This window comes from Carassius auratus, unplaced genomic scaffold, assembly GCF_003368295.1.
Source record: "Carassius auratus strain Wakin unplaced genomic scaffold, ASM336829v1 scaf_tig00034436, whole genome shotgun sequence".
Lineage (NCBI taxonomy): Eukaryota > Metazoa > Chordata > Actinopteri > Cypriniformes > Cyprinidae > Carassius > Carassius auratus.
This window is the reverse complement of record NW_020526148.1, coordinates 15,847-39,772: the sequence shown is the minus strand read 5'-3', so window position 1 is coordinate 39,772 and position 23,926 is coordinate 15,847. Positions and strand designations below refer to the sequence as shown.

Genomic DNA, 23,926 nt, shown 5'->3' with positions numbered 1-23,926 from the left:
ACATAGGACTACAACTTTCAAATTGCCTTGGTATGCAGAACTTGATAATAATAAAAAAAAACCCCACATAATTTATTTTATTTTATTTTAACTACAGCATTGTATGAAAGTTTTTGTTTCGTGAGTTTAAGCACAGCATCACCTAGTGGTGTATTTTGGAATTGTTTCAGTGAAGAACTCAGGAAAGCTTCAAGGATGTATTTATTTATATATTTTCACCAGTGTTATCAATAAAAATTATACAATCTGCTATAACACTTTCCTTCTGGTAAGTAGGCCAGTAGATATGAATTTGGTCATCAAACAGTACTGTAAATAATCTTTCGTGGAACTGTTTTGTTTCTGTCAGGATCTCCATGTGAAGCTATCCCATGATGCAACATGTGTCCCCAGCACCAGCATTGACCATGATGGCCACACAGAGCGTCCCTCCACCATCATACCAGGAGAGCCAACAGGTCAGTTAACAAACAGTTTTTTTTTTATTATTGATAATAATACTGATTTGTATGTAATATTACTGTTCATTAGAATGATTCAAACACATTCACTTACCTCAGTAGTTGCATAACAAATAAATAAGAAAAATAAAAAAAAAGCTTTGTCTCAAATTGTGGGTGTCAGAAAGGTACATCTGTAGTTCTGTACAATGTCATATCTTCATAGTGCTTGTCCTGAGTTAATCAGAGGGGCACAGAGCAGCGTTTTTTGTCCCAGAGCCCCCTCTCCCTGTCCGGCTGCTGTCTCCCTCCGCCCTGAGGATTAGAGGCTGGGGAGAAGAGCAGTGCGCTGGTGGAGACATGCAAATGAGAGTTAGTTAAGTGTGAAGAAGCTAATTTATTTCCTATTTGAGGCTGGGATTAAGACTTCCAGCTTCCTCCCTTAAACCATTTTTGTTCTGGGGAGGGAGACAGGAGGGGGCTTGCTTTCAAAGCAGCATCACAAGAGAGAAAAACAGGGCAGCAGAGACAGGGATGCATAGACAGCAGACAAGTTGTACTCTCTCCCACCAATGCATCCTAAACAGGGTATTTGTTCATCTTGACAGTGTTTCGATTGCTAAAGGGTGAGACCTCTGTCCACCTCGCCTGCTGGAGTTTTATTTGATGACCAGGTGGAACATTTTCCTGCAGAAGGTGACCTACGTAAAATTTTAGGGGTCGAGTACCTCGATTTAGATTCCAGATAATGAGACCATATGCTGCATTGTCTTGCATTGTCAGAGACAGTGGAAGAGCTTTCCTGAATATATGTGCTGGGGGGAAAAACAACGTTTCCTTGCTAGCTTTTGTCTCAAGTTTTTCTAGAACTTTATCTGGAGGTGTGCCGTTTTCCCTCTGTCGTGGAAAAGATAACAAACCAGATTACTATGCACACATTTCCGCTTTTATAGCTCTTTAAAAAAGCATCGTAACCCATTACAGAACACAAAAGTGAAGTGTTAATAAACTAAATCTGATAAGACGACAGTGCCTGGCTGTGAGCCATCCATAACATGCACTTGAGCAAGATGATCTTGAACTGCATCTTTGGCCCATTGGTGCAGAGGGTTAAAAGCAGGATGGGTTGCACTGTCTCCAAACATTTTTTAGCTTCAGTTATCTGTTAGCAATTATTAGCTGTTTCAAAATTTAATTATTATAATTTTTTTATTATGGAAAGGACACAATTCATTTGATTTAAAAAAGAGCCAATCTAATTTGTGTTCAACTTTGTTCATTCTGATCTGAAAATAATAGTTTAATAATTTTAAATAGGAAAATGATCTTCATTTACTCATATGATCTAGCAAACCTATGTTAGTTTTTTTTTTTTCATTTTCACCGCTTTGAAATGAGCGATAATTTAAAAGCATTTAAGGAAAATATTGTTAGAGCCCTTGTTATTCTCTTGTTAGACAAATATTTTCATTTTTACACGACATATACAGCGGTCAAAATATCAGTTATTGCTCAACTTGATCTGTAGTAATCGGTGTAAGCATTGGTCTTGAAAAACACGTTTCAAGCAACGCCTGGTTCTTATTTTGGCTATTGTCCAATCAAGTTTCAAATAAAGCAAAAAATCATCACAAATGATTATGATAAAGCACCTTTATTTTCTAGATTATTGGGATCATTGGATTATCCGTGATTGATATTTAATATATAAGCAATTAATTCTAGTAGATGGATAAATCAAGCTAGTCTACAAAATGGACAAAAAAAAGTATTGTAAAAGTAGTCTATTTAAATATTTTTTGTAATATGGTCTAGTGTGCAGATCTATAGTTATTTTGTATTTCTTCAGATGACAGGCACTACGCAGCAAAACTCAAAGGCCCAGCATGTCCACCTCTCTGCAGCCTCAGCGGCAGGGGCCACACAGGTCAGCGTGACCCTTGACCCCCAAGCCCAACTGGAGTCAGACAAACGTGCCGTTTACAGGTGAGTATTATGCACTAATGAAGCTTCTTATTAAGGACATCATTTTTAAGTAAATCTAGATTTTTACTTTCTCTGAAGAAAATGTGTGCAGTGCTTAAAAATGCTAAAAATTATGCAAGGATGCTGTGTGGTTGCTAAGGTGTTCTGGTTGTTGCCTACTGGAAAAGTAAAAATCTATAAACAAATATACATTGCCATTCAAAAGTTTATGGTCTCTGTAAGATTTAGTTTTTTAATGTTTAATGTTTGAAAGAATTATCTTGTGCTGTGTTATCAGTGTTGAAAAGAATTGTATTGCTTAACAGTGGAAAGTGGAAATATTTATTTTTTATTTTTTTACATGCAGGATTAATTGGTGAATGGAAAGTAAAATTATATATAAAAAAGTGTATATATATATATATATATATATATATATATATATATATATATATATATATATATATATATATATATATATATATATATATATATATATATTAGAGTTGGGGTACTCGAACTTGGACTCACTCGAGTCCAATTTTGAATGAACTCGGACTTGTCACGCACTCGGGTGAATTTGTACTCGGACTTGACACGGACTTGAACATTTTGGACTCGGAAAATATTCCGAGTACAGTCGAGTCCGCGTCACGTGTAACAATAAAACCAGCATTAAATTGAAATGATAAATTAATGAATGTCTCCCCTTCTGTCATTTTACTGCACCACACTGGCAGGCAGAAGTCTCCTGCTTGCAGACGAAACACACGCACCACTCACTGGATATCAATGTGGATTAGTGATGGGAAGTTCGATTATTTTCCGCGAACCGGTTCTTTCGGACGGTTTGATTCAATAAACCGGTTGAAAAAAAAAACAGTTCACCGGATACATAATCCATAGCGATGTATTTGTTATTAAATGAACTTACGTTTCGTCAGATTGCCCTTCATTCAAGCCCTCGGTTTACCCGCACTCATTACATTAGCACAAAATCAGTTCAGAATAAATCACCAAAAGAATCAGTTCGGGTCAGACGCGCTGTGAGTCATTCGGCTTCATGCTGAATCACGAATGCGCAGTATCATCAGCTCCTCGGTTCTCGAATCGGACGCGTCCGAAAGAAACGGTTTTCGGTTCAGTTTACTGATGATCTGAAAACTGATACAACCGGTTCTTGACTCGAGAACGCGAATCGCTCAAAACCCGGGTAGGAAAATCTGACAGGGTAGGATAAAATGTCAGGACACCGGCACGTGCTGCAGTATCATCAGCTGCTCTACTCGTGTTCATGTTCTGTTTACTACAAACTCAGTTTGCGAATCTGTCATCATTAACTATAAATACAGTACAGATATTTCATAAATCATCCCTTATTCATATTAAACTTTAGAGTCTTTAGAGTCCCTGAAAACCCCTTTGGCCCATACATAATCTACAATATACAGATTAGAAACATGTAGCCCCTATCTATATATATATATATATATATATATATATATATATATATATATATATATATATATATATATATATATATATATATATATATATTTTTTTTTTTTTTTTTTATGTATATATATAGTTTTATCACACTTTCCGATGTTTAACAAAATACTTGAAAAATTACACGCATGCGCAGTATCATCAGTTCATCGGTTCTCAAATCGGACGCCTCCGAAAGAAACGGTTTTCGGTTCAGTGTACTGGTGATCCGAAAACCGATGCAACCAAGTACCAAAGACAGCAGCAGCAACCAACAGATGCTGCACAGCTCAGCATTGCAGGATTTGCAAGACCAGAACTGACCAAACAAGCAATGCAACTTTATGATGCAAGTTCTCCAAGACAACAAGAAATTCATAATGTCATCATTAAGGATCTCCTCATTGGCTGCACTTTACCTCTGTCAAATGTGGGGGAGAGGCATTAAATAACTGAAATGTCATCTTTAACTGGAGGACAATATAGTGTGATACAATAATAAAATAGGTTCATTTGTATTTTCATGCACTTGTAATACAATAAAACCTTTGAAAACTTTTTTGATAGGAAACTAGTTCTGTTGACATAAAATAAAAATGTTCAATGGCAATGACTAGATGTAACAGTGGTATTTTTTTTATTACATTTTTATATTGCCATTGGTTTAATGGGTTGAAAGGTTAAAATATTAATAGAATGTAAAAATGTACAATACCAATTTATAATCTTTTTTAATTTAATTAATTCATGGACTCGGGCGGACTCGACTCGGACTCGGCCTTTAAGAACTCGGACTTGAGTCCAACTCGGCCCCTTTTGGACTCGGACTCGGACTTGGACTCGATGTTTGTGGACTTGGTCTTGACTCGTACTCGACAAAGGTGGACTCGGACCCAACTCTAATATATATATATATATATATATATATATATATATATGCCAAAGTATGAAAGTTTTGTGTTCCTTCATATTTTCCCAGTGAATATTATGTACAGTAGGTACCTGTACACCATTGTTCCATCAGAAATAAATAATGCAGTTTTATAGTTATTTCAAACCCTCATAACATATTGATCTAAATGCAAGCATACAGACTAGAAGCTTGATTTGGATAGCAACATGCCTGAATAAGTCAAATTTTCCTCGTTTATTCATGAAGTAAATAATACATGGCACACTGACACTTTAAATACTTAAAGCCTCATTCCCAAACCTCCCCTCCCCGGCTGATTACAGCGCGGCTGTTTGCGAGCCGCATGCATATCGAAGCGACGTCGGTTCCTATCTGAAGGCAGCCGCGAGCGCTCGTTCAACCGGCTGCAGTGCTGGCTATGATTAGCGGTGTCTCGCGGCGGCGTGGCAGAGACCCGTGGTTTGACGCTAACCCCTGAGGCAGGTCTGTGAAGGCCTGGGCAGGCCTGGGGCTCAGTCTCTCAGCTCCTCAGAGAGAGAAAGCTGCCTTTGATGTGAGCAGCCAGCCGGAGGCGGCCTGCAGGCGGTGTGAAAAAAAGCCTAGACTCATTCTACACACACACACACACACACACAGAGTGTCTGCTCCTACTTCCCCCTCATTCCTAGTCACATATACTCAAGTACAGACTTGGCTTCTCACTCGGCTTATATAACTCACCACCTTCTCTCTCTCTCTCATGACACACACACACACAGATTTCTGGTTTCATCCTACATGACACATCTTAAGTGTTCTAAATATTCAAAGGCTCAGCAGAGAGCCTTCACTCATAACTTGTTCTGATTCTCATCCAAACACACACAGGTGAGGTAGAACCAATGGAGGATTGCGTTAGATGTGACATCTCGTGCTGTCAGGTGTCTAAAGCAGTTAAAGCGCAAATATTCAATAACACAAATTAATGTCATTTAAGTGTATTGTAAATAAAACAGAAAAGTATTGTATATTAAATGTAAGTGTTTCTACTTAAATAATAAGTATTTTAAGTTCATAATATATGCAAAAATATGCATTAGAATTTCTCATGATTGCAGAGTCAGTGTTATATTGGCAAAGCAACCATGTACATGTTGAGTCTATTACAGACACAAGAAAAAAGGGTGACAAAACTGTTTATAATAGGGCCGGGCCTCGATTAAAAAAATTAATCTAATTAATTAGAGGCTTTGTAATTAATTATTCGAAATTAATCGCATTTTAATCGCATATAAATATTTGATCTGAGAACAGTGCGAAGTAATTTTTTTTCACATGGATTTATAGTATACCACTGAATAATGATTGAATACATAAGCTTAAGCAACAAAATATTTTTTATTTTTGTTCAACCAAGTCTAGCAGACCAGTGCAATTTTTGCCATGAAGTGTAGCAATAGCATATTTAGAAACAATTTAGAAATAGTACATTTCAGAAATTCAGGAAGCTTATAGGTGCTGGAACCTTCTGTAAAGTGTTTTTTTAAGTAAAACACAATACTGTCAATTAGATTCAGAACATTGGAAACCCTGACTATTAGAAAACATCTCTCTGTTGCTTCAGAGGCCATAACATACTAAGTCCAACTCTCAATAACCTTTGCCAAAACAATAAAGAGCTCAACATTAACTGTTGCACCAACAAAATAATACATAGTTCAACATAAAGTGTAAAGTCCACGCTAGCTGCTATATGTTTTGCGTTGAGGTGATACTTGAGGTTCGATCATGTGCTGCTGTGATATGCGAACGCTAGTTGGTGCTTCAGTATAATCGGTCCGCCGAAACTCATCCAGTGAGAAACGTTCCGCAGTGCAAAAATAAGTTATTAAAAATGCGGGAATTTTTTTTCTGTTACTAATTAATCTTAATTAACGCGGGTATTTTTTGTGTAATTAATTAATCTCAATTAACGAGTTAAAGTCCCGGCCCTAGTTTATATATTAATATTTTTTTAGCTAAATAAATGGAGAGCATGAAGCTGATTTTGCATTATAGACTTCTATTCAAAAGTTTGGGGAAAATTTATTTATTTCACTTTTTTATATTTTCATTAAATGCATTAAAGCTGCAGTAAGTAACTTTTGTAAATATATATTTTTTAGGACCCACTTTATATTAAGTGGCCTTAACTACTATGTACTTACATTGTAATTAATCATTTAGTACAATGTACTTATTGTGTACATACATGTTTTTACATTGTACTTATATTTAAAAATAAACCGACATGTAATTACATCTGTATTTAATTCCTGTAATTACATTTATAATTACACTGTTGACCCATACTTTTACACCTTAACCCACTCTTAAACTTACCCATACCTCCAACCCTCTCCCTAACCTTACCCCATCCCACCTCAATAGCAGCAAAAGTGTTTTACAATACAATATGAACACAATAAGTACATTGTACTTATTTTTTTATGTAAGTACATAGTAGTTAAGGCCACCTAATATAAAGTGGGACCATTTTTTACATATTTGTTAAACCTGTCATTATGTCCTGACAGTAGAATATGAGACAGATAATCTGTGAAAAAATCAAGCTCCTATGGCTCCTTCCAGTGGTCCTATTGCCATTTGCAGAAAGTCATCCGCTCCCGGTAAGAAAACAACCAATCAGAGCTGCGGTCCGTAACTTTGTTTGTTTTCAAAATGTAGAAAAATATATAAAATAAGCAAGTACACCATGAATCCATTTTCCAAACCGTGTTTTTAGCTTGTCCTGAATCACAAGGGTACACCTATAATAAGTGTTTATATTCGGACTATTTTAGATTGCTTCGGGGGTACCGCGGCGGAGTAACCCAGTACCTTTGTGATTCTTCATAGACATAAACAGAGAGAAGTAGTTCCGGCTACGATGTTCTTCCGCAAGACGCAAGCAGTTCTGTTTATTAACCGCTAGAGCGTCAAAAGTTCCCTACCGCAGCTTTAAATTGATCAGAATTGGCAATAAATTATTTACATTATAACATAAAAAATTTATTTTGTTTTTTCTTTCTATTATACATTCTACTACACATCTATCTTCAGTATTGATAATAAGGATTCTTGAGTTCTTGAAAATGCATATTACAATGATTTCTGAAGGATCATGTGACACTGATTACAAAAAAAAGTTCACTAAAATTCACCTTTGCTGTCCCAGAAATAAATGGATCATTTTAAAACATGTTTAAATAGAAACAGTTATTTTAAATTGTAATATTACACAACATGACTGTTTTCCACTCCTGTTTTTCTTGATCATACAGCATAAATGCATCCTTGGTGAGCATTAAAATATCTTTCCAACCTTAAACATTAGTGGCATATTTTTATTTTATTTTATTTTTTTCACAGTAGATTTGTTCTGCATTTGTTATGTAGATTAAAGAGCAACATGGTATCTCACCTCCAAAACTATTGTGGGTATTTACAGAGCAGATTTTTGTGTGTATCTGTTTGTTTATAGTGTATCCTCATCTATTGTTTGGATTCAATTTGGCTGGTTGGTGTTCATTTCTGCACCTCTCGTTTCTCTAATTGCCAGTATTGCAAGTTTGAGTTGTGGAGTCTATGCTCTGGCGTGCATTGCTTAATTATTAACAGTGGAATACAGTAATTATCTTAACGAGTTACTGCACTCTCTTTTAAAGCATCTGAGACCTTCTCTTCTTATTAGAAACATGGCAGGGGGTCTCTTTCCTGTGGGGTACTTGCGACATATCCAAAATTAGGTCCAATAAAATCCCGCATCCAGGAGATTAAATTGTTATATGTATCCAAAGTAGTTCCTGAGGGTGTAAAATTCAGTGCTCTTCCACAATGATAAGAGTGAAACGGAAAGGAAACTCAGATGGGAAGAGTTTGATGAGAAACCTAGCAAAGTCAAGCTTTTAAAATGTTTTTCAATCCTTCATTCTTAAGGCAAATCTCTGATTTATTATAATATCAAATTTAAATAAATTAGACTCTTTCTACAAGCAAATCCAATGTAGCCAATATATTTGTAATTTGTATCCATTATAATCCATAATAAATCCTTCAAATTTAGACAAAGGGGTTTTGTGTGTACAGAATTGTATCCTCTCAGACTCCGTCTTTTGATGTATTTGTGTTTATGTGTAGCATTCAGACCCCCGAAGGTGTGCCTGTTTTAAGGTATTGAAATGTCTGAATGGGTTTATATGTGTTTTTCCCTTCTCGCCGTGACTCAGATTGGCGGGTGCTGAGTGGATTTGCATTGATACTGGATTTCGGTCTCATGGTGCACAGTCATGCTGTCTTCATTGAGCTCCAGTGGATCAGGAGTATCTTGGACCAACGTAAGAGAGAGAGAGAGAGATAGAGGGAAATACCAAACAGAAAAGAAGAAAAGGAAAAGGAAAGAGTTCGAGAAGAGCTTTAGTAGACCCAGCAGTAGCAGCAGCGCATATCAGTCCCAACAGGAATGCTTTTAATTTGACAGCCAGAGAGGAAATGGTGAGCCAGTTCTCCCCAGCCGCTGTAATGCACCATAAATTCTGTTTACATTCACTGTAGGGAAGCTGTCGCAGTCATTTGGTGCCCAACATCTTAACGACTCTCTCTCTTAGTAATGGTTTCTATAGCAGAAGTCGTCGTCTTATCTGAGCCATAGATTCATTTTGATAGCGAGTCGGTCCTGATCACAAGGATGTATATTTGAGACCGTTACTGGCAGGTTTTGGTAAGTAGTACTCAAAGGAAATCTCTGAGGGCTCATTTATATCTGAGTAAGATTTTGTTCCTCAATTTCAAACTGTAGATTTCGAGTTTCATTCCGTTTCATCCTGTCTTGTGTCTCCAGGGTGCAGAGTGTTCTGAACTTCACAGACTGACTGTCTGAAGATGTCTGAACGTGTGTGCTCGTGTTAGCGGGATGTGAATGAATCTAATACTCGTTAGTCAATTGTATTGCTCAGGGCTGCTCAAATCTCTGTTTCTTTTGAACATTATTTTATAGAGACTTAGCAACCACCCAGAACGCCTTAGCAACCACATAGCATTGATCTTAAAAACACCCTGACCAGCCTAGCAACTTCATACAGTAGCAGTGCCCTGGAAACCACACAAAATACCCTAACAACCACAAAAATACTGAGAACCATAGCATCTGTATGACAACACCCTGGCAACCATATACTGACACCCTAGAAACTACCAGGAAAACCATAGCATCTATATGGCAACACAAACCAATCTGAACACCTTAGCAACTACATAGCATGTCATAGGCTTATTGGCACCTGTCCATGGTTGAAACACTGATTGAGCGATTACGTGAGGCATGAGATGTTCGTTCATGTTTATTTCATATAAAAACACTAGTACAGATGAAGGGATGCCATTTGAACTGAGGCGTTTATACAGCGATCTGTCACGCCGCATCAAAGAGCAACCAAACGCCATTTATTCTTTACATTTCCTGAAAAAGACTGACATAATTTGAAAGATAAGACATTGTTTCTAAACTAAAGTAGCAATATATAAAACTGTAAGTTTCTAATGAAGTTCCGCTTATGCAGTGGTTAAAACAATGCTGTATTTGTTTGGTATTGATGTGCACTGTACCGAAACAGCTGAAAATTTTCTATACGAATATATGTATCGATACACCCCTAGTATTTAACTTCTAAATTCACACCTGTGGTTCAATGATAAGAGCCGGCTGTGTATCACAACAGGCCACAGCTAGCCTTTACCCCGCAGGTGAAGGAGAGAGCGGTAAAATCAGCATTGAAAAAGAGCACCGCCACTCATTGAAATGCAGCAGTAGGGGTCCCATATAAACCCTGATGGCGAGTGGTGTGTGCGTGTGTGTGTGTGTGTGTGTGTGTGTGTGTGCTCGCCAACCCCCATACAGGTTGAGCTCCAGACATGTAGCCGTGAGGAGGGAGTGTGTGTGAGTGTGAACGTGTGTGTGTGTGTGTGAGTGTTCTCAGCATGAGGGCACCCCAGACTGGGTTTAATAAAGGCAGCAGCCACTGGCTCGCCCTGATTAGGATGGCAAACATACCGGGTGAGCACACAGAGCACACACCCCCATCTCCCCAGCAGCCTGTGGGTGGCCCACCGCGCTACCAAAACAAATGCAGCTCGAGCTAGCATGAAAATACATCCAGCTTTATTTTTGGACCCAGAATTGCTTTGATGTGCTTTTCGTTTTCTTAGAAAAGATTTATTTATTGGCTGTTTACTCCTTTTTTTAATCTTCGAGGGATTTGGTTTCTAACTTGAAGACCTCTACACTGAAATATTCATGACAAATTCAGCTTGAAATTAAAAAACAGGTAAACCCAATTAGGGTAAGCTTTAAGTTTTTCATTAGCTAAGATGATGAAACCGAGTATTGGTCGAATGGAAATAAAAACGCCATGTCTGACCTTATCCGTCAGTTCGCTGGATCCGTTCTGCTGACTCTTATCTCAGTAAATGACACTTTTATGGGTTAATAGTTCCCCTGCTCCCTCTGTCCTGAGACCTCTGCACTGCAGATAGGTACCTCATGTAGCTTCAGGAGCGCACAGACGCAGTGCTATGAGATGACTGTATCAAAATAAAGTGCAGGATTAATTATTATTTTTAATTTTCTAGATTTTTTTATTGTTATCATTATTATTATTATTATTAACCTTAAGTACACAATTGGTTATTTTAAGTCACAAACTAGTGTGATTGTTTTAGAAAAATGTTCATACATAATTAACATTTCATATTTTTTTAAAACATGAAGTACACAGTTCTGTTTGTTTTGATGCCCAATTGCAGTTCTGTGAGTGAAATCTTTTTGAAGAATTAATTTCATTAAAGTACTTACTCATACAAATAATTTGTTTGTGAATTGAATAACAGTAGTTCGTTTTTATGTTAAGCCAGCAAAAAAAAGTTTTTGCTCTGTTCTATTCTATTCTATTCTATTCTATTCTATTCTATTCTATTCTATTCTAACAACTGCTTAGAAGTCTAACAACATTCTTATCATAAAATGTAAAAGTCCTTCTAATGGCCCCTCTGCTTACAATTATACGAGCCGACTCTTTCACGTTTGAGGGATGGCAGTCTGGACGGTCTTTCCCGCAAGAGTTGAGAGATGATAACTAAAGGTTAAAGACAAATAGCATTAAGTGTTTCATTTTAACCGGCACATTTTGAAAGATTTACCGATTAGCTCGGCACTTTGCGGCACACGGCCTCATCCAGAACGCATAGATGAAGAGATTTAAAAGTCTGGAGTTGCTCGGAGAGATCAGATTACATTTAAGAGTTTTCCCAACCTCATTTAGCCTTTGAAACAACCGAGGCAATCAGTTTACAGAGTAACTGCTGTAAGTGTTCTGGCCATCTTTAGTATCAAAGATTTTACTGCGATTGTTATGTCGTCTGAGATAATGTTCAGAATGGAGCTGCTTCATGTCCATCATCGCATCTGTATGCAAGGCATGACTGAAGTTTCCAAAAACCGCATGGAGTTTCTACTGCAGATGATAGTTATGAAATAAAACCTCCTAATGAAGATAATGCAGGATTATTAGACTCACTCCAGGGAATGTGTGTGTTCGGATCAACCTGTACCTTGTGGCTTAACTTTCCAATTTGATTTTATGCTCTAATTTCTGGGTAGTTTGTTCCTCAGCCTACTTGCCAAATCCTCGGAGAGCTAAATTGATAGCACCCTTTGGCTTTGGGCCTTTAGGGCTGTGTCCGGGTTATGATCCAGGCCTGTGAAGAGAGAGAAGGGGAGAGATAACCCAGCCATGCCCTCCAGGATTTAGTGTGACTGGGGAGGGGAGAGAGGAAGAGGGGCTGGCACGGCGGAGGGGAGCGGGACGAGCCTGGAGGGTGCGCAGATCGCCTCGCTGCTCAGCACTGCAAGCCTGTTTAGTATTCCTGTCACGTCAGCTAGAGGGAGCGGCATTAAATTGGGATCAGGCAGATTAGAGTCTAATATAGCCAGCTATTAAAGGCTGCAAATGAGAGTGGTGGGTTACAGCCGGAGCCTGGGCCCTTCACCCAGTCCACAGCCTTTTCAGTCTCTCAAACAGACTCTGCAAGGAAAAAAACAATACATATACACACAGGAAATCACATAGGATAGGATAGTATGGAGCATTTTTTTGATTACTATTTTGACATAGTGCTTCTTGCATGCAACAAAAACAGCACAAGCAAATATGTCCGATCTGGGAACATATGACTGTTATGAACAGGATCTTTTTATTGAGTGAATAAAAAGATTCATTCGTTCAGTGAATGTCATGATTCCTCGTTGAACAGATTCAAAACTAACCAGGAATTGTTAATTATGACTAAAGAAACATACTATATTATTATTATGATCTTACTGCACATGAATTTTTTTTATAGTCTGGATATGATGCATTATGATAGTCCTCATTGAAAAAGCATGACCCTTAATCATTTGTGGTGATGTTGTTTTCTTATTAATTTAATCAGAGTTCAGCATGTCGGGCTAGGCTTAGCTTTCAAGAGGCTAATCTGAGTGAATCTTAGCTTTCATTAGGTTTGCTCTTCAGCAGAAGCCTCTCTCTAGACAGACTTAAACCAGTGCAAACATATTCATTCTCTGATGATACAGGAAATGTTAATGCTGTTAACACGACAAATGTCAACTTGCTAGAAGAAACCTTTAGACGGAGCTTATGCCTACAATCAGATGAAGATGACAAAGCTTTTATATTCAGCTGTCATCCATCCTGCCTGAAGCTAAGAGACTGGTTATTTTCTGGTTAACTTATTAAACACTGCTTATTGCATACTGCACAGTATATCCTCTGAACCTCCTACACAATATGTGGAACATACATTATCGTTTAAAAGTTTGGAGTTGGTAAGATTTTTACAAATGTTTTTGAAAGGGTTTCTTATGCTCACCAACACTGCATTTATTTGATCAAAAATACAGTAAAAAAAATGCAATATATTTTAATGTAATTTATTATTCAGTCTTCACGGTCACGTGATCCTTCAGATCTTCTTATATCAGTGTTGAAAAAGTTATGCCTCTTAATATGTTTGTTGAAACTATGGACTTTTTTTTTTACATTTGCATACTGACCACAGTATACTGTACATACTGCATAGTTTAAAAATAGTAATAATAGCCGTCTGTGTCCTGCAGGCATCCTCTTTTTCCTCTTCTGGCATTGCTGTTTGAGAAGTGTGAACAAGCCACGCAGGGATCAGAATGCATCACCTCCGCCAGCTTCGACGTCGACATCGAGAACTTCGTCCACCAGCAAGAACAGGACCACAAGCCTTTCTTCAGCGAGGACCCTGAACTAGACAACCTGGTAAACGCTCATTCGCTTTGACTCTTCTAGTTTCAGCTGCTAAAAACCTGTTTACTTCCTTTATATCGAAATGTCACATCTGCACTGCCCTCTACTGGCATATTTGCACTTTAAACATCTTTTGAGATACTTTAACTATCAAACAGCATGGAAACATGACACTAAGTGACATTTTATTGCAGATAGAAAGTCAGTAGTGTTAGTCACAATGACACTTGGCCACCTCTTGTCCACACTCTAGCTCTTTTTTTCCTCTATTGTTCTCGTTTCCTTTAACTCTCCTCCTCATATTCATCATCTCTCCTCTTCTGTGCCCTGCAAGACAGTTAACAGTAATTAGAAATTAAGGGAAGTAGGAGGAAAAAGGTCACTGTTCATCATTACCGGGGCGCTCGGCCGACTAGCGCTGCTCAGTCAATTAACTCTGCATCTGTGTGCTTTACGACACACTGGTCACGCACGGGTCTTCCGTTCTCTAACTCTTCACCACGACAGTTATAGCACCCGCGCTGCGCTTCCTTCTCGCCTCAGAGAGATGGCACTGAGCCCTGATTAAACGAGCTGCAGTAATTGGCAGATTTATCTCCTCCTTGGCAAAGCATTTTTTAGCCCATTTGGTCGTCCTTGAGTTCTGACTTTGACTGTTTGAATGGTAGCTGGAACAGAAAGTTCAGTCGCGTCCAACTGTATCAGCAGAACTCAGACGTGTTTGTAGCATTAAACAACACAACCGGGCAAATAGTGGCAGGGAAGGCTGGCGAAGTCCCCTCAAATAATCGTTGGAAAGAAAGTGAGAAAAACACTGCATTATTTTCTTTTGAGTAAACTCGTTTTAGTTTATTTACAGGAATAATTCAGTTACAAATGATTTATTTTATTCATATTATTATTTACTCATACTAATGTTGTTTCAGATACATATAATATTCTTTCTTCTATGATTGGAGTTATTCCCCAGAATGTCCTTGCTGCTCTTTTCATACAATTAATAATTAAAAAAAACATCTTGAATATATAATAAAAGGTGGATAATATATAGGTTTTCAAAATACATATTGTAGTTTAATAAATAAATAAATACATTCAAAATGCTATATTTAAAAACAATGGCATTTATTTATTTACTATATTTGTTTATTTATAATACCAAATGTTATTTTGTCACTTTGCTCTTTTTGCCAGTTTTAATGTTTTTATTTAAATTAAATTTTTATTATTGGCATCTTGCAAAATTCTTGTTTAGGCCAGTCTTGTTATTGTTAGTTAGCAGTAAAACTACTAAATATAATTTCTGGTCATTTAAATAAGGCTGAAATCAAATCAAATATATAAATATTAGATGTACAACTTTGCCTCGCCTTGGCAACTACCTGAAAAAAAGTTGAAGTACTTAATATACTATATATACATATTAGCAAGACATAAGCACTTAAAAACTGAAAGAAATATAAAAATAAAAGCTGATTCAAAATAGGAATAAATACTATAATAATATGAATAATGCTGAAAAAGACCACTCTAATGCAAGAATTCTTCATAAACTCATTCCTGTATCTACTTCTCTGTTGATGTAGATGGTGAAGGCGATCCAGGTGTTGCGGATTCACCTGCTGGAGCTGGAGAAGGTGAACGAGCTCTGTAAAGACTTCTGCAACCGTTACATCACCTGCCTCAAGACCAAGATGCACAGTGACAATCTGCTCCGGAACGACCTGGGCGGCCCGTATTCACCATCACAGACCAACCTCGGCCTGCAGCAGGTCACTCACAAACACATCTCCCTAGACCTTCAGTCTACAGGCTAAAGGTTGTTTCTAACACATAAACACAGTGTCATATGAATGCACAAACTCTCACACCAGTAACATTTACACTTGCATGAACACAAGCTCCTCTCTCGGGGATGCAAAAGGTCACATCTGGCTTGCCCTCGCTGTTCCTGCTGAACTTTGCTGACCTCTGCGTGAGAAGACTTAAAGTACACACTTTTGAACATTTCATGTAGAACAGTCAATCGATTATAATTCAATTCAAATGGCCATTAAATGATCGGATTAATCAGAATAAATCACATATACTTTACCTCTTCAAAATTTTTATTTTAATAAGATTTTATTTTTTAATTCAGTAAGGATGCTTGAAATTAAAACAGTAATATTAAAGATATTCATAATGTTACAAAAGATTTCTTTCAAATAAATATTTTTTTTTACATTCTCTCCATCATAGAATCCTGAACGAATGTATTGCAAAAATATAAAGCAGCACAAATGTTTTTATTAATAATAGTAATAATAAATGTATCTTAAGCATAAAATTTGAATAATTTAAAATTTAATTATTAGAATAATTAGAAAGATTTCCTTCTGAAACTGCTAAATCTTACAGACACAAAAATTGTTAACGTTAGTGAATTTGTTGCAAAGAAAAAAATAAGATCATTTAATCTTTTATTATTTATTTATTTATCGGTAAATATAATATATACATATAATGTATGATGTAAAGGGTAAATTTTAGTTTTTATTTATTGACCTCTAAATATGAAGTATATATAAATATAATTTTTTTTTGTGTGTGTGATTATTATTATTATTATTTTTACTCAAACTAAACTAGTTAATACACATACCCAAATTTGTACAACAGACATAATTAATTGTGCAAATTTTTATAATTTTATTTATTCTTATATATATATATATATATATATATATATATATATATAAGAATAAATAAAATTATAAAAATTTGCACAATTAATTATGTCTGTATTATTATTATTATTATTTTTACTCAAACTAAACTAGTTAATTCACATACCCAAATTTGTACAACAGACATAATTAATTGTGCAAATTTTTATAATTTTATTTATTCTTATATATATATATATATATATATATATATATATATATATATATATATATACACACACATATAGCTTTTTGAACTATTAATTGTCTTTTAATCACACTTAAATAAAATGTTAAATTGGAAGCCATAATGTCTACCACAGTCATAATTGATTGTGTTAATTATATATATTTTTAAATAGTTATTTAGCTATTTTTTATTTTTATAACACTAAACAAAGATGTTAAATTGGCAGCTCTTATTTCTTTTCCTAACTAACTGAGCCGTGGACACTAACCAGCATTTCGTCCTCCTCTCAGGACCTGCTTCAGAACTCATCCCCGTCCCTCACCTCTGTCTCCAGCACAGTAAACCCCTCTGGGATCGTGGTCCCTGCCGGTTCGCTGCAACAGAACAACGTAGCCATGACCACTATCAACTCTCAGGTGGTCTCAGGTGAGGAGGCCGATCACCAGTCCCTTTCACTTGCTATAACGTCAGAGATCTCAGCTTCCAGAGACGCTTTTCTTTCCAAATTTCAGTCATCTGGTGGAAGCTAATGCAGACTTCCATGTACATTATTTATCAACTCTCTCTTTACTCATTTTCTGTCTTTACACAGAACAATACTTTCACATTGTGAATAAAGAATGTCTAATTACTGTGAAATCAAGCTAATTAGTGTCAAAACAAGAACTCTTTGTTCTCCTCTTGAGCCCCTCCGAACACCCTTTTGTTTTATTTTGGCGCAGTGAAAGGGTTTGTTTTTGTGTTGCAGGGTAATTAGAGGATGTTTTCAACAGGCAGGTAAAGTGTGTGATAACCACGCTCCTGTGTCTGTGACTGATTCCCACAGGTGGGACACTGTATCAGCCGGTGGCAATGGTTACCTCACAGGGGCAGGTGTTGACCCAGGGGTTACCACATGGAACCATCCAAATCCAAAACAATCAGGTGAGGGTAACCGCTCATGCTCGCAGGGCTGTATCTTCTAATCAACTACTTCAACACTAGAAATCTGTTGAGTTATTTCTAAACTGCAGCACCATGTCTACAACACTGAATCGCTGCTGTTACAAAGAAGCAAAACATATATTTACATATTTTCTGTCAATATAAAATATTTAAAATGATAGATATACATATTATATAAATATTATTTGTTGTGCATTTACATGGCTTCAGACACTTTAATACATGTTTTATATATTGTGATGCCTGCTAATGCAGACTCTTTGAGGCCTATTAATTTAGAGCAAGAAACACAAGCAGAACAGATTTCTGTGTAAATAATTAATAAGTCCATTCATGCATTAATTGTCCCATTAAGTGTATGCAACATTCATGTAAGAATGATTTTACACATTTATTTAAGTTGATTTTTAATGACTTTATATTAATTTAATTAATATATTTATTTATTTATTCGCATATTGAGCTTATTGCAGATTAAGCATCTTAAATCTCAGAATGGTGATAACCCCCCCCCCCAAAATTGTTAATGTAGCATGCATCCAGTAAAAAGCTTTTTTTTTTTATCCATTCGTTTCATTAAAGCCTAAAATTTGGAAAATAAATAAATCATAATAAAATTTATAAATTATCATGAATATATATATATTATATAAAATTGCATTTGTTCCTGTGTCATTACTAGTTTTTTTTTTTTTTGAAAATCAATTTCTTTTACATTAAATTAATTATTTATACTTTTGTTATATTTTCTTTATTATTAAATAAATAAATAAAATATTTAATATACATATATATATATTTCAACAAATACTATGAATTGTTTTTGTTCAGCTGACAATTTCTGTATGCGCATATATACTCTTCTGATTTTGCTCCTCTTTTATTACTCACTTTTTTATTGACGAAGTTAAAGTTCAAGCTGATGGGTACTTCTAGAACTGTTAGTTTGTATTTTAATGCCTCAACTATGAGTCAGGTGAGTTGGGGTTTGATAGACAGCTGGAGTCTGTGTGGATACCCAACTTTGGGCCGAGGCGCTTCACTACACGCAGGCTGGGAATAGAGTTCCGCCCATAGCTACATCTCCGACAAGCTTTCAGTAATAATACCCCTGCATGAAGCCTCCAATTAATTCACCCTGCTTCCTGAACCACACACTTACACACTGTGTGTGTGTGTGTGTGTGTGTGTGTGTGTGTGTGTGTGTGGAGGAATGAGGAAAGAGCCACATGACACCCAGCTGCAAATGTAATGAGGAGGTTGTTTTTAGAGCTTGATTATTATTTATTTATTTAAAAAATTTAAAATCAGTGGGGAGCTGCTGCTTTTTACGGCTTTCAGTGGCAATGGTAGCATGAAATTAATTATCCTTATTTTCAAAGTGGAAATGTTAATTTTTCCTCTTCTTTTTCTTTTATTAATGTATTTATTCGCACACGGAGCTCTTGCAGATTATGCGTCTTAAACTTCTCTGAAATGTTAATATGCCAGTCTCAGAGTGGCGTGAACCCAAAGAAAATAAATAGGTAATTTAGCATGCATCCATTAAAACACTTTTGCATTTCCGCTCGCCTTACATTAATCGTCCTTCTGAGCGAATAACAAGTTTGATGAAAGGAGAAAAATTGACAGCATTTTCCGCAGCTCTTTTACTTGATGAAAGCCCTCAGTAAATGTAGCCTCCTTGGCTTTAATTTTAGGTATCATTACTCCCATTGCGTTGCTATGGTGACTGAAGGCATTCCTGCCCCTGCCAAAGAAATGGTGACTGGCGACTCTCTTTGTTTCCGTGGCAACTCCCCCCCCCTCTCCCCCGCTCACTTTCGTCTCTTCTCCCTCTTCCTTCCAAGGTGAACCTGGACTTGTGCTCACTCTTGGACGGCGATGACAAGAAATCGAAAAACAAAAGAGGTGTCCTTCCCAAACATGCCACAAACATCATGCGTTCCTGGCTCTTCCAGCATCTCATGGTGAGAAAAAGGAAGGGATTTCTTCTTACATGATTGCCCTACAAACCATAGAGAGGCTTGGGGAGTTTAAAATGCACTTCATTTCAATCATATCTGGTTAGAACTTACATAAACCCAAACATGTACATTTACTTATAAAGACAAAAAATTATTTAAATAATACCTTATCATTTACTTTTGGTTTCCAGCATCCTTATCCTACAGAAGACGAGAAAAGACAGATCGCAGCACAAACAAATCTTACCTTATTACAGGTGAACAACTGGTAAGAGCCGTAGTGTACTTCACAGCAAAATAGCGCCATCTAATGGCCACAAACTAAATGATGAACCTTGTTTGTGATTTACACGCAGTGGAAGCCTATCTAGCAGAAATCCTGGCATGTGTCTTATCCGTATCTTTGTCTGTCTCTTGTCTTTTGAAAGGTTTATCAATGCCCGCAGGCGTATACTGCAGCCCATGCTGGATGCCAGTAATCCTGACCCCGCTCCCAAAGCCAAGAAGATGAAATCTCAGCACAGACCCACGCAGCGCTTCTGGCCCGACTCCATCGTAGCTGGAGTCCTGCAGACACACGGATCCCACTCCTCAAACAATTCAGACAGTGTGTAATATGAACACATTCTCTAGTCAGGTTTCTTGTGCTTTATATAACACCGATTGTTTCGCAGGGAAATAAACCGTTCTGCAGAAGACAATAGTGGCAGTTGTTTCAGTTCAGTTCAATTCAGTTCTTTAATGGCAGATAGTATGCTAAATATTAATTATTAAAGAATTAACTTAGGGGTTTTAAACAATCAATTACTCTTCTGTCAAAGTTAAATATATAAAATCCACTTTATATATTTTTGTGACTTTTCCCAGAAATTATGTAATTATTTCTGTCACTTTTTCAGGCTTGATATGGAATGGAAATGATAGTTTATGTTTTGAACACATTAAAGACAATACATAATATTTATCATATACCGGTATATAAATATACACTACCATTCAAAAAGCAGAGTTTGTAGATTTAAATAAAATTAAAAATTAGTGCTTTTATGCAGCAAGGATACATTTAAGTGATTTGTGCATTGATGTGAAAATATTAAAGAAATATTGTATTTACATTTATTACAAGATTTGTATTTCAAGTAAACGCTGTCTTTTGAAAGTCATGTTTACGAAAGAATCCAGAAAAATATGAAAAGCCAGTTTCCTGAAAAAGTATTAAAGCAGCACAAATGTTTTCAACATCGCTAATAATAATAAACGTTCAGCATGTTAGAATGATTTATGAAGAATCATGTGACTGGAGAAACGGCCGCTGAAAAACAGCTTTTAAATAATAAGAAAAACGTACATTGTAATATAGTTTAAAATAGAAAACGGTTTCCTTTGGATTAAACAAAAACAGCCTTGGTGAGCAATAACATAAAGCAATTTTTTCCAATTTTATTTGAAATGGATGCGTGTTTCTGACAGTTCACAGTAATACCTGTTACAGTAGTTCAAAACAGACGTAATTGTGTTTGTGTGTGTATGTTTGTCAGATTCTCTTGGCATGGACGGCCTGCAGTCTCTGTCCTCAGACTCCGCCACACTGGCCATGCAGCAAGCCATGCTGGGAGGAACCGAGGACTCCATGGACGGCACAGAGGAGGAGGACGACGAAGAGGAGGAAGAGGAGGGACTCGACGAGGAGGAAGACGAAGAAGAAGATGAAGACATCGAGGGAGGCAGACAGATGGCTCGGAGAGATCTGGGCCTCAACCACAACGAAGGACTTGAATAAAGGATCAGAAAGATGAAAATGTCAAAACTGACTTAACTCTTACTCATCCACATCTCAACACCGCCAGAAGGTTTCCAGAGGACACTTAGTGACACTTAGGAACATCCAAATTAGAATGAAGAGGAGGGGGCTGTTATGGACTCGATGAATGAATCAAATTCATGTTAAAGTGAGAATTTGAAGGAGGACAGAAGAACATTGTACTGTACATTGGGCCGTTAGCCAAGTGCTCATGCTACTCATGCATATAATCCATTTAAGCCTTACTTTGTTTAATGTCTCTTCGGTTCTCAGGTGTCTTAGCATGACATAATGTCTATCCTCTTACAGTCATATTAATAACCATGCAACGAGTGGATGTTTTAGGCATGTTGCTTTCTTTCTTTTTTAATTTTTGTAGTTAACGAAATATTCAGTCTTCGAAGATTAAAAAAGAAATGCCTGACAGCACAATGTATGTACATTTGATAGTGATGCATTTTACCCAGACACTTCCTATTTATTTTCCAAACTGTTGAAAGGCAGTGGCACAATCAACAAGGATGCCGTCCGGTGCAAAAAATATCGGCCTCGTTCAAAACCAACGCATGTTGGGAGACTGGAAGCAGAGTGCCAAGCATCTCTTACACGTACGGAACAAATCTCTCGTGCCCTTCTGAAACCGCAGGACCTACAAATGACGTTTACTGAAGAACACTGCAGAAAAAAACAAAAACAGAGACATATTTACAGGTGCGTATCACACCCTGAAACGCCCCTCTTTATTTTATGTGGAGGACGAAACAAAAACTGTGAAGAGATTTCTCAGCTTTTCGGCTTACTGTGTCTACAGATTTAATCGTCTGTTTCTGATGTGATGTTTAGAAAAGACAGGATGTTTCTGAATGTTATTGCAGTTGGTCTTTGTGAAGTACATGTTTCTCATTCTCCTTTTCTTGGTTGTTTTTTTTTAATGGTTCTTCCAGAGCAAGTGATGATAGGGGAGCTTTTGAATTATTTGTTTGTATACATTGTTGTCATAATCTATTGTGTTTCAGTAGATCATTTTTGATAATTAAAAACTATGACTCTAATGGACGTGGGTGTCATTTTGCAAACGAATATACAGTATAGCTTCTACAAATGAATACATGTATATTTGTCGCTAAATGATCAAATGATCACCATCTTCACTGAAATTAGGATATAATCAAATCATGAAAACTAATATTAGATGACAAAAAGGTAAAGGTAAAACACCAAACTAATGAAATAAAATAGCAATAATAAAACCCAATAATTAAAGATATTAATAATAATACTAATAAAAAAACATGGTAAAAATAACTGCTGATATATATATATATATATATATATATATATATATATATATATATATATATATATATATATATGTATATATATATATGTGTGTATATGTATGTATATATATATATATATATATATATATATATATGTGTGTGTGTGTGTGTGTGTGTGTGTATATATACTGTATATATATATATATATATATATATGTGTATATATATATATATATGTGTATATATATATATATATATATATGTATATATATATATATATATATATATATATATATATATATATATATATATATATATATATATATCTTCTATAACTAGAGCTTATAGTGCATGAATATTGTCTTATGTTATTTATTTATTTTTATAACTTTTAGATTTAGTTGTCCAGAATCAACAACAATTGCAGTATCAATCTCTATAGACCCAAGGCCTGTACAATGATTTAAACCACAATGTTACTCTGGTCATAATTTTTGTAACCTAAATAACTATAACCTCACGCTCCAGCTGTGAATAAAAAGAAAACCTCATGATTTCCTGCAAGGATTTTTTAAAAAACCTATTCAAGGCCACTGGCAACTGCCAAAGTCTCCACTGTTTTTCTATCTGTGGACAATATTTTTGGGTGACTTTAGATGTTATAAATCACCTTCATGTGAGCAGACAGCTCGCTGGAAATGGTGTCATGTGTAGGCGTTTAATTCATGTGGCCAATTCTGGATGTTTACTTAGATTGCAAACTCCTCTATCTGAATGTTTGCATAGGTTTCTATAAATGATATGCTTAAAAGCTGCAGAGTACATTCAAATAAATGTCTTCTGGACATGAATGGGTTAACAATCTAAGTAGCTCTATAC

General features: G+C 36.2%; 1 protein-coding gene across 1 annotated transcript; it reads left to right on the top strand.

The window, feature by feature from the left end:
* The first annotated feature begins 217 nt into the window (after window positions 1-217).
* LOC113081463 (homeobox protein PKNOX2-like) lies at window positions 218-22,819 on the top strand. Its single transcript, XM_026253525.1, has 10 exons — window positions 218-458; window positions 2,290-2,426; window positions 13,997-14,168; window positions 15,743-15,928; window positions 17,345-17,480; window positions 17,881-17,978; window positions 19,850-19,969; window positions 20,158-20,234; window positions 20,395-20,573; window positions 21,505-22,819. Exons 1-10 carry the CDS (start codon window positions 372-374, stop codon window positions 21,744-21,746), a joined length of 1,434 nt encoding a protein of 477 aa, XP_026109310.1. The 5' UTR covers window positions 218-371; the 3' UTR covers window positions 21,747-22,819.
* Window positions 22,820-23,926: the final 1,107 nt, after the last annotated feature.

Bases quoted from the DNA above. Each gene is read 5' to 3' on its own strand.
- LOC113081463 (XM_026253525.1), top strand. From the start codon at position 372: ATGATGCAACATGTGTCCCCAGCACCAGCATTGACCATGATGGCCACA. The intron at 19,970-20,157 runs GTGAGAAAAAGG...TTTGGTTTCCAG, and splicing joins GGCTCTTCCAGCATCTCATG to CATCCTTATCCTACAGAAGA. The intron at 20,235-20,394 runs GTAAGAGCCGTA...GTCTTTTGAAAG, and splicing joins TTATTACAGGTGAACAACTG to GTTTATCAATGCCCGCAGGC.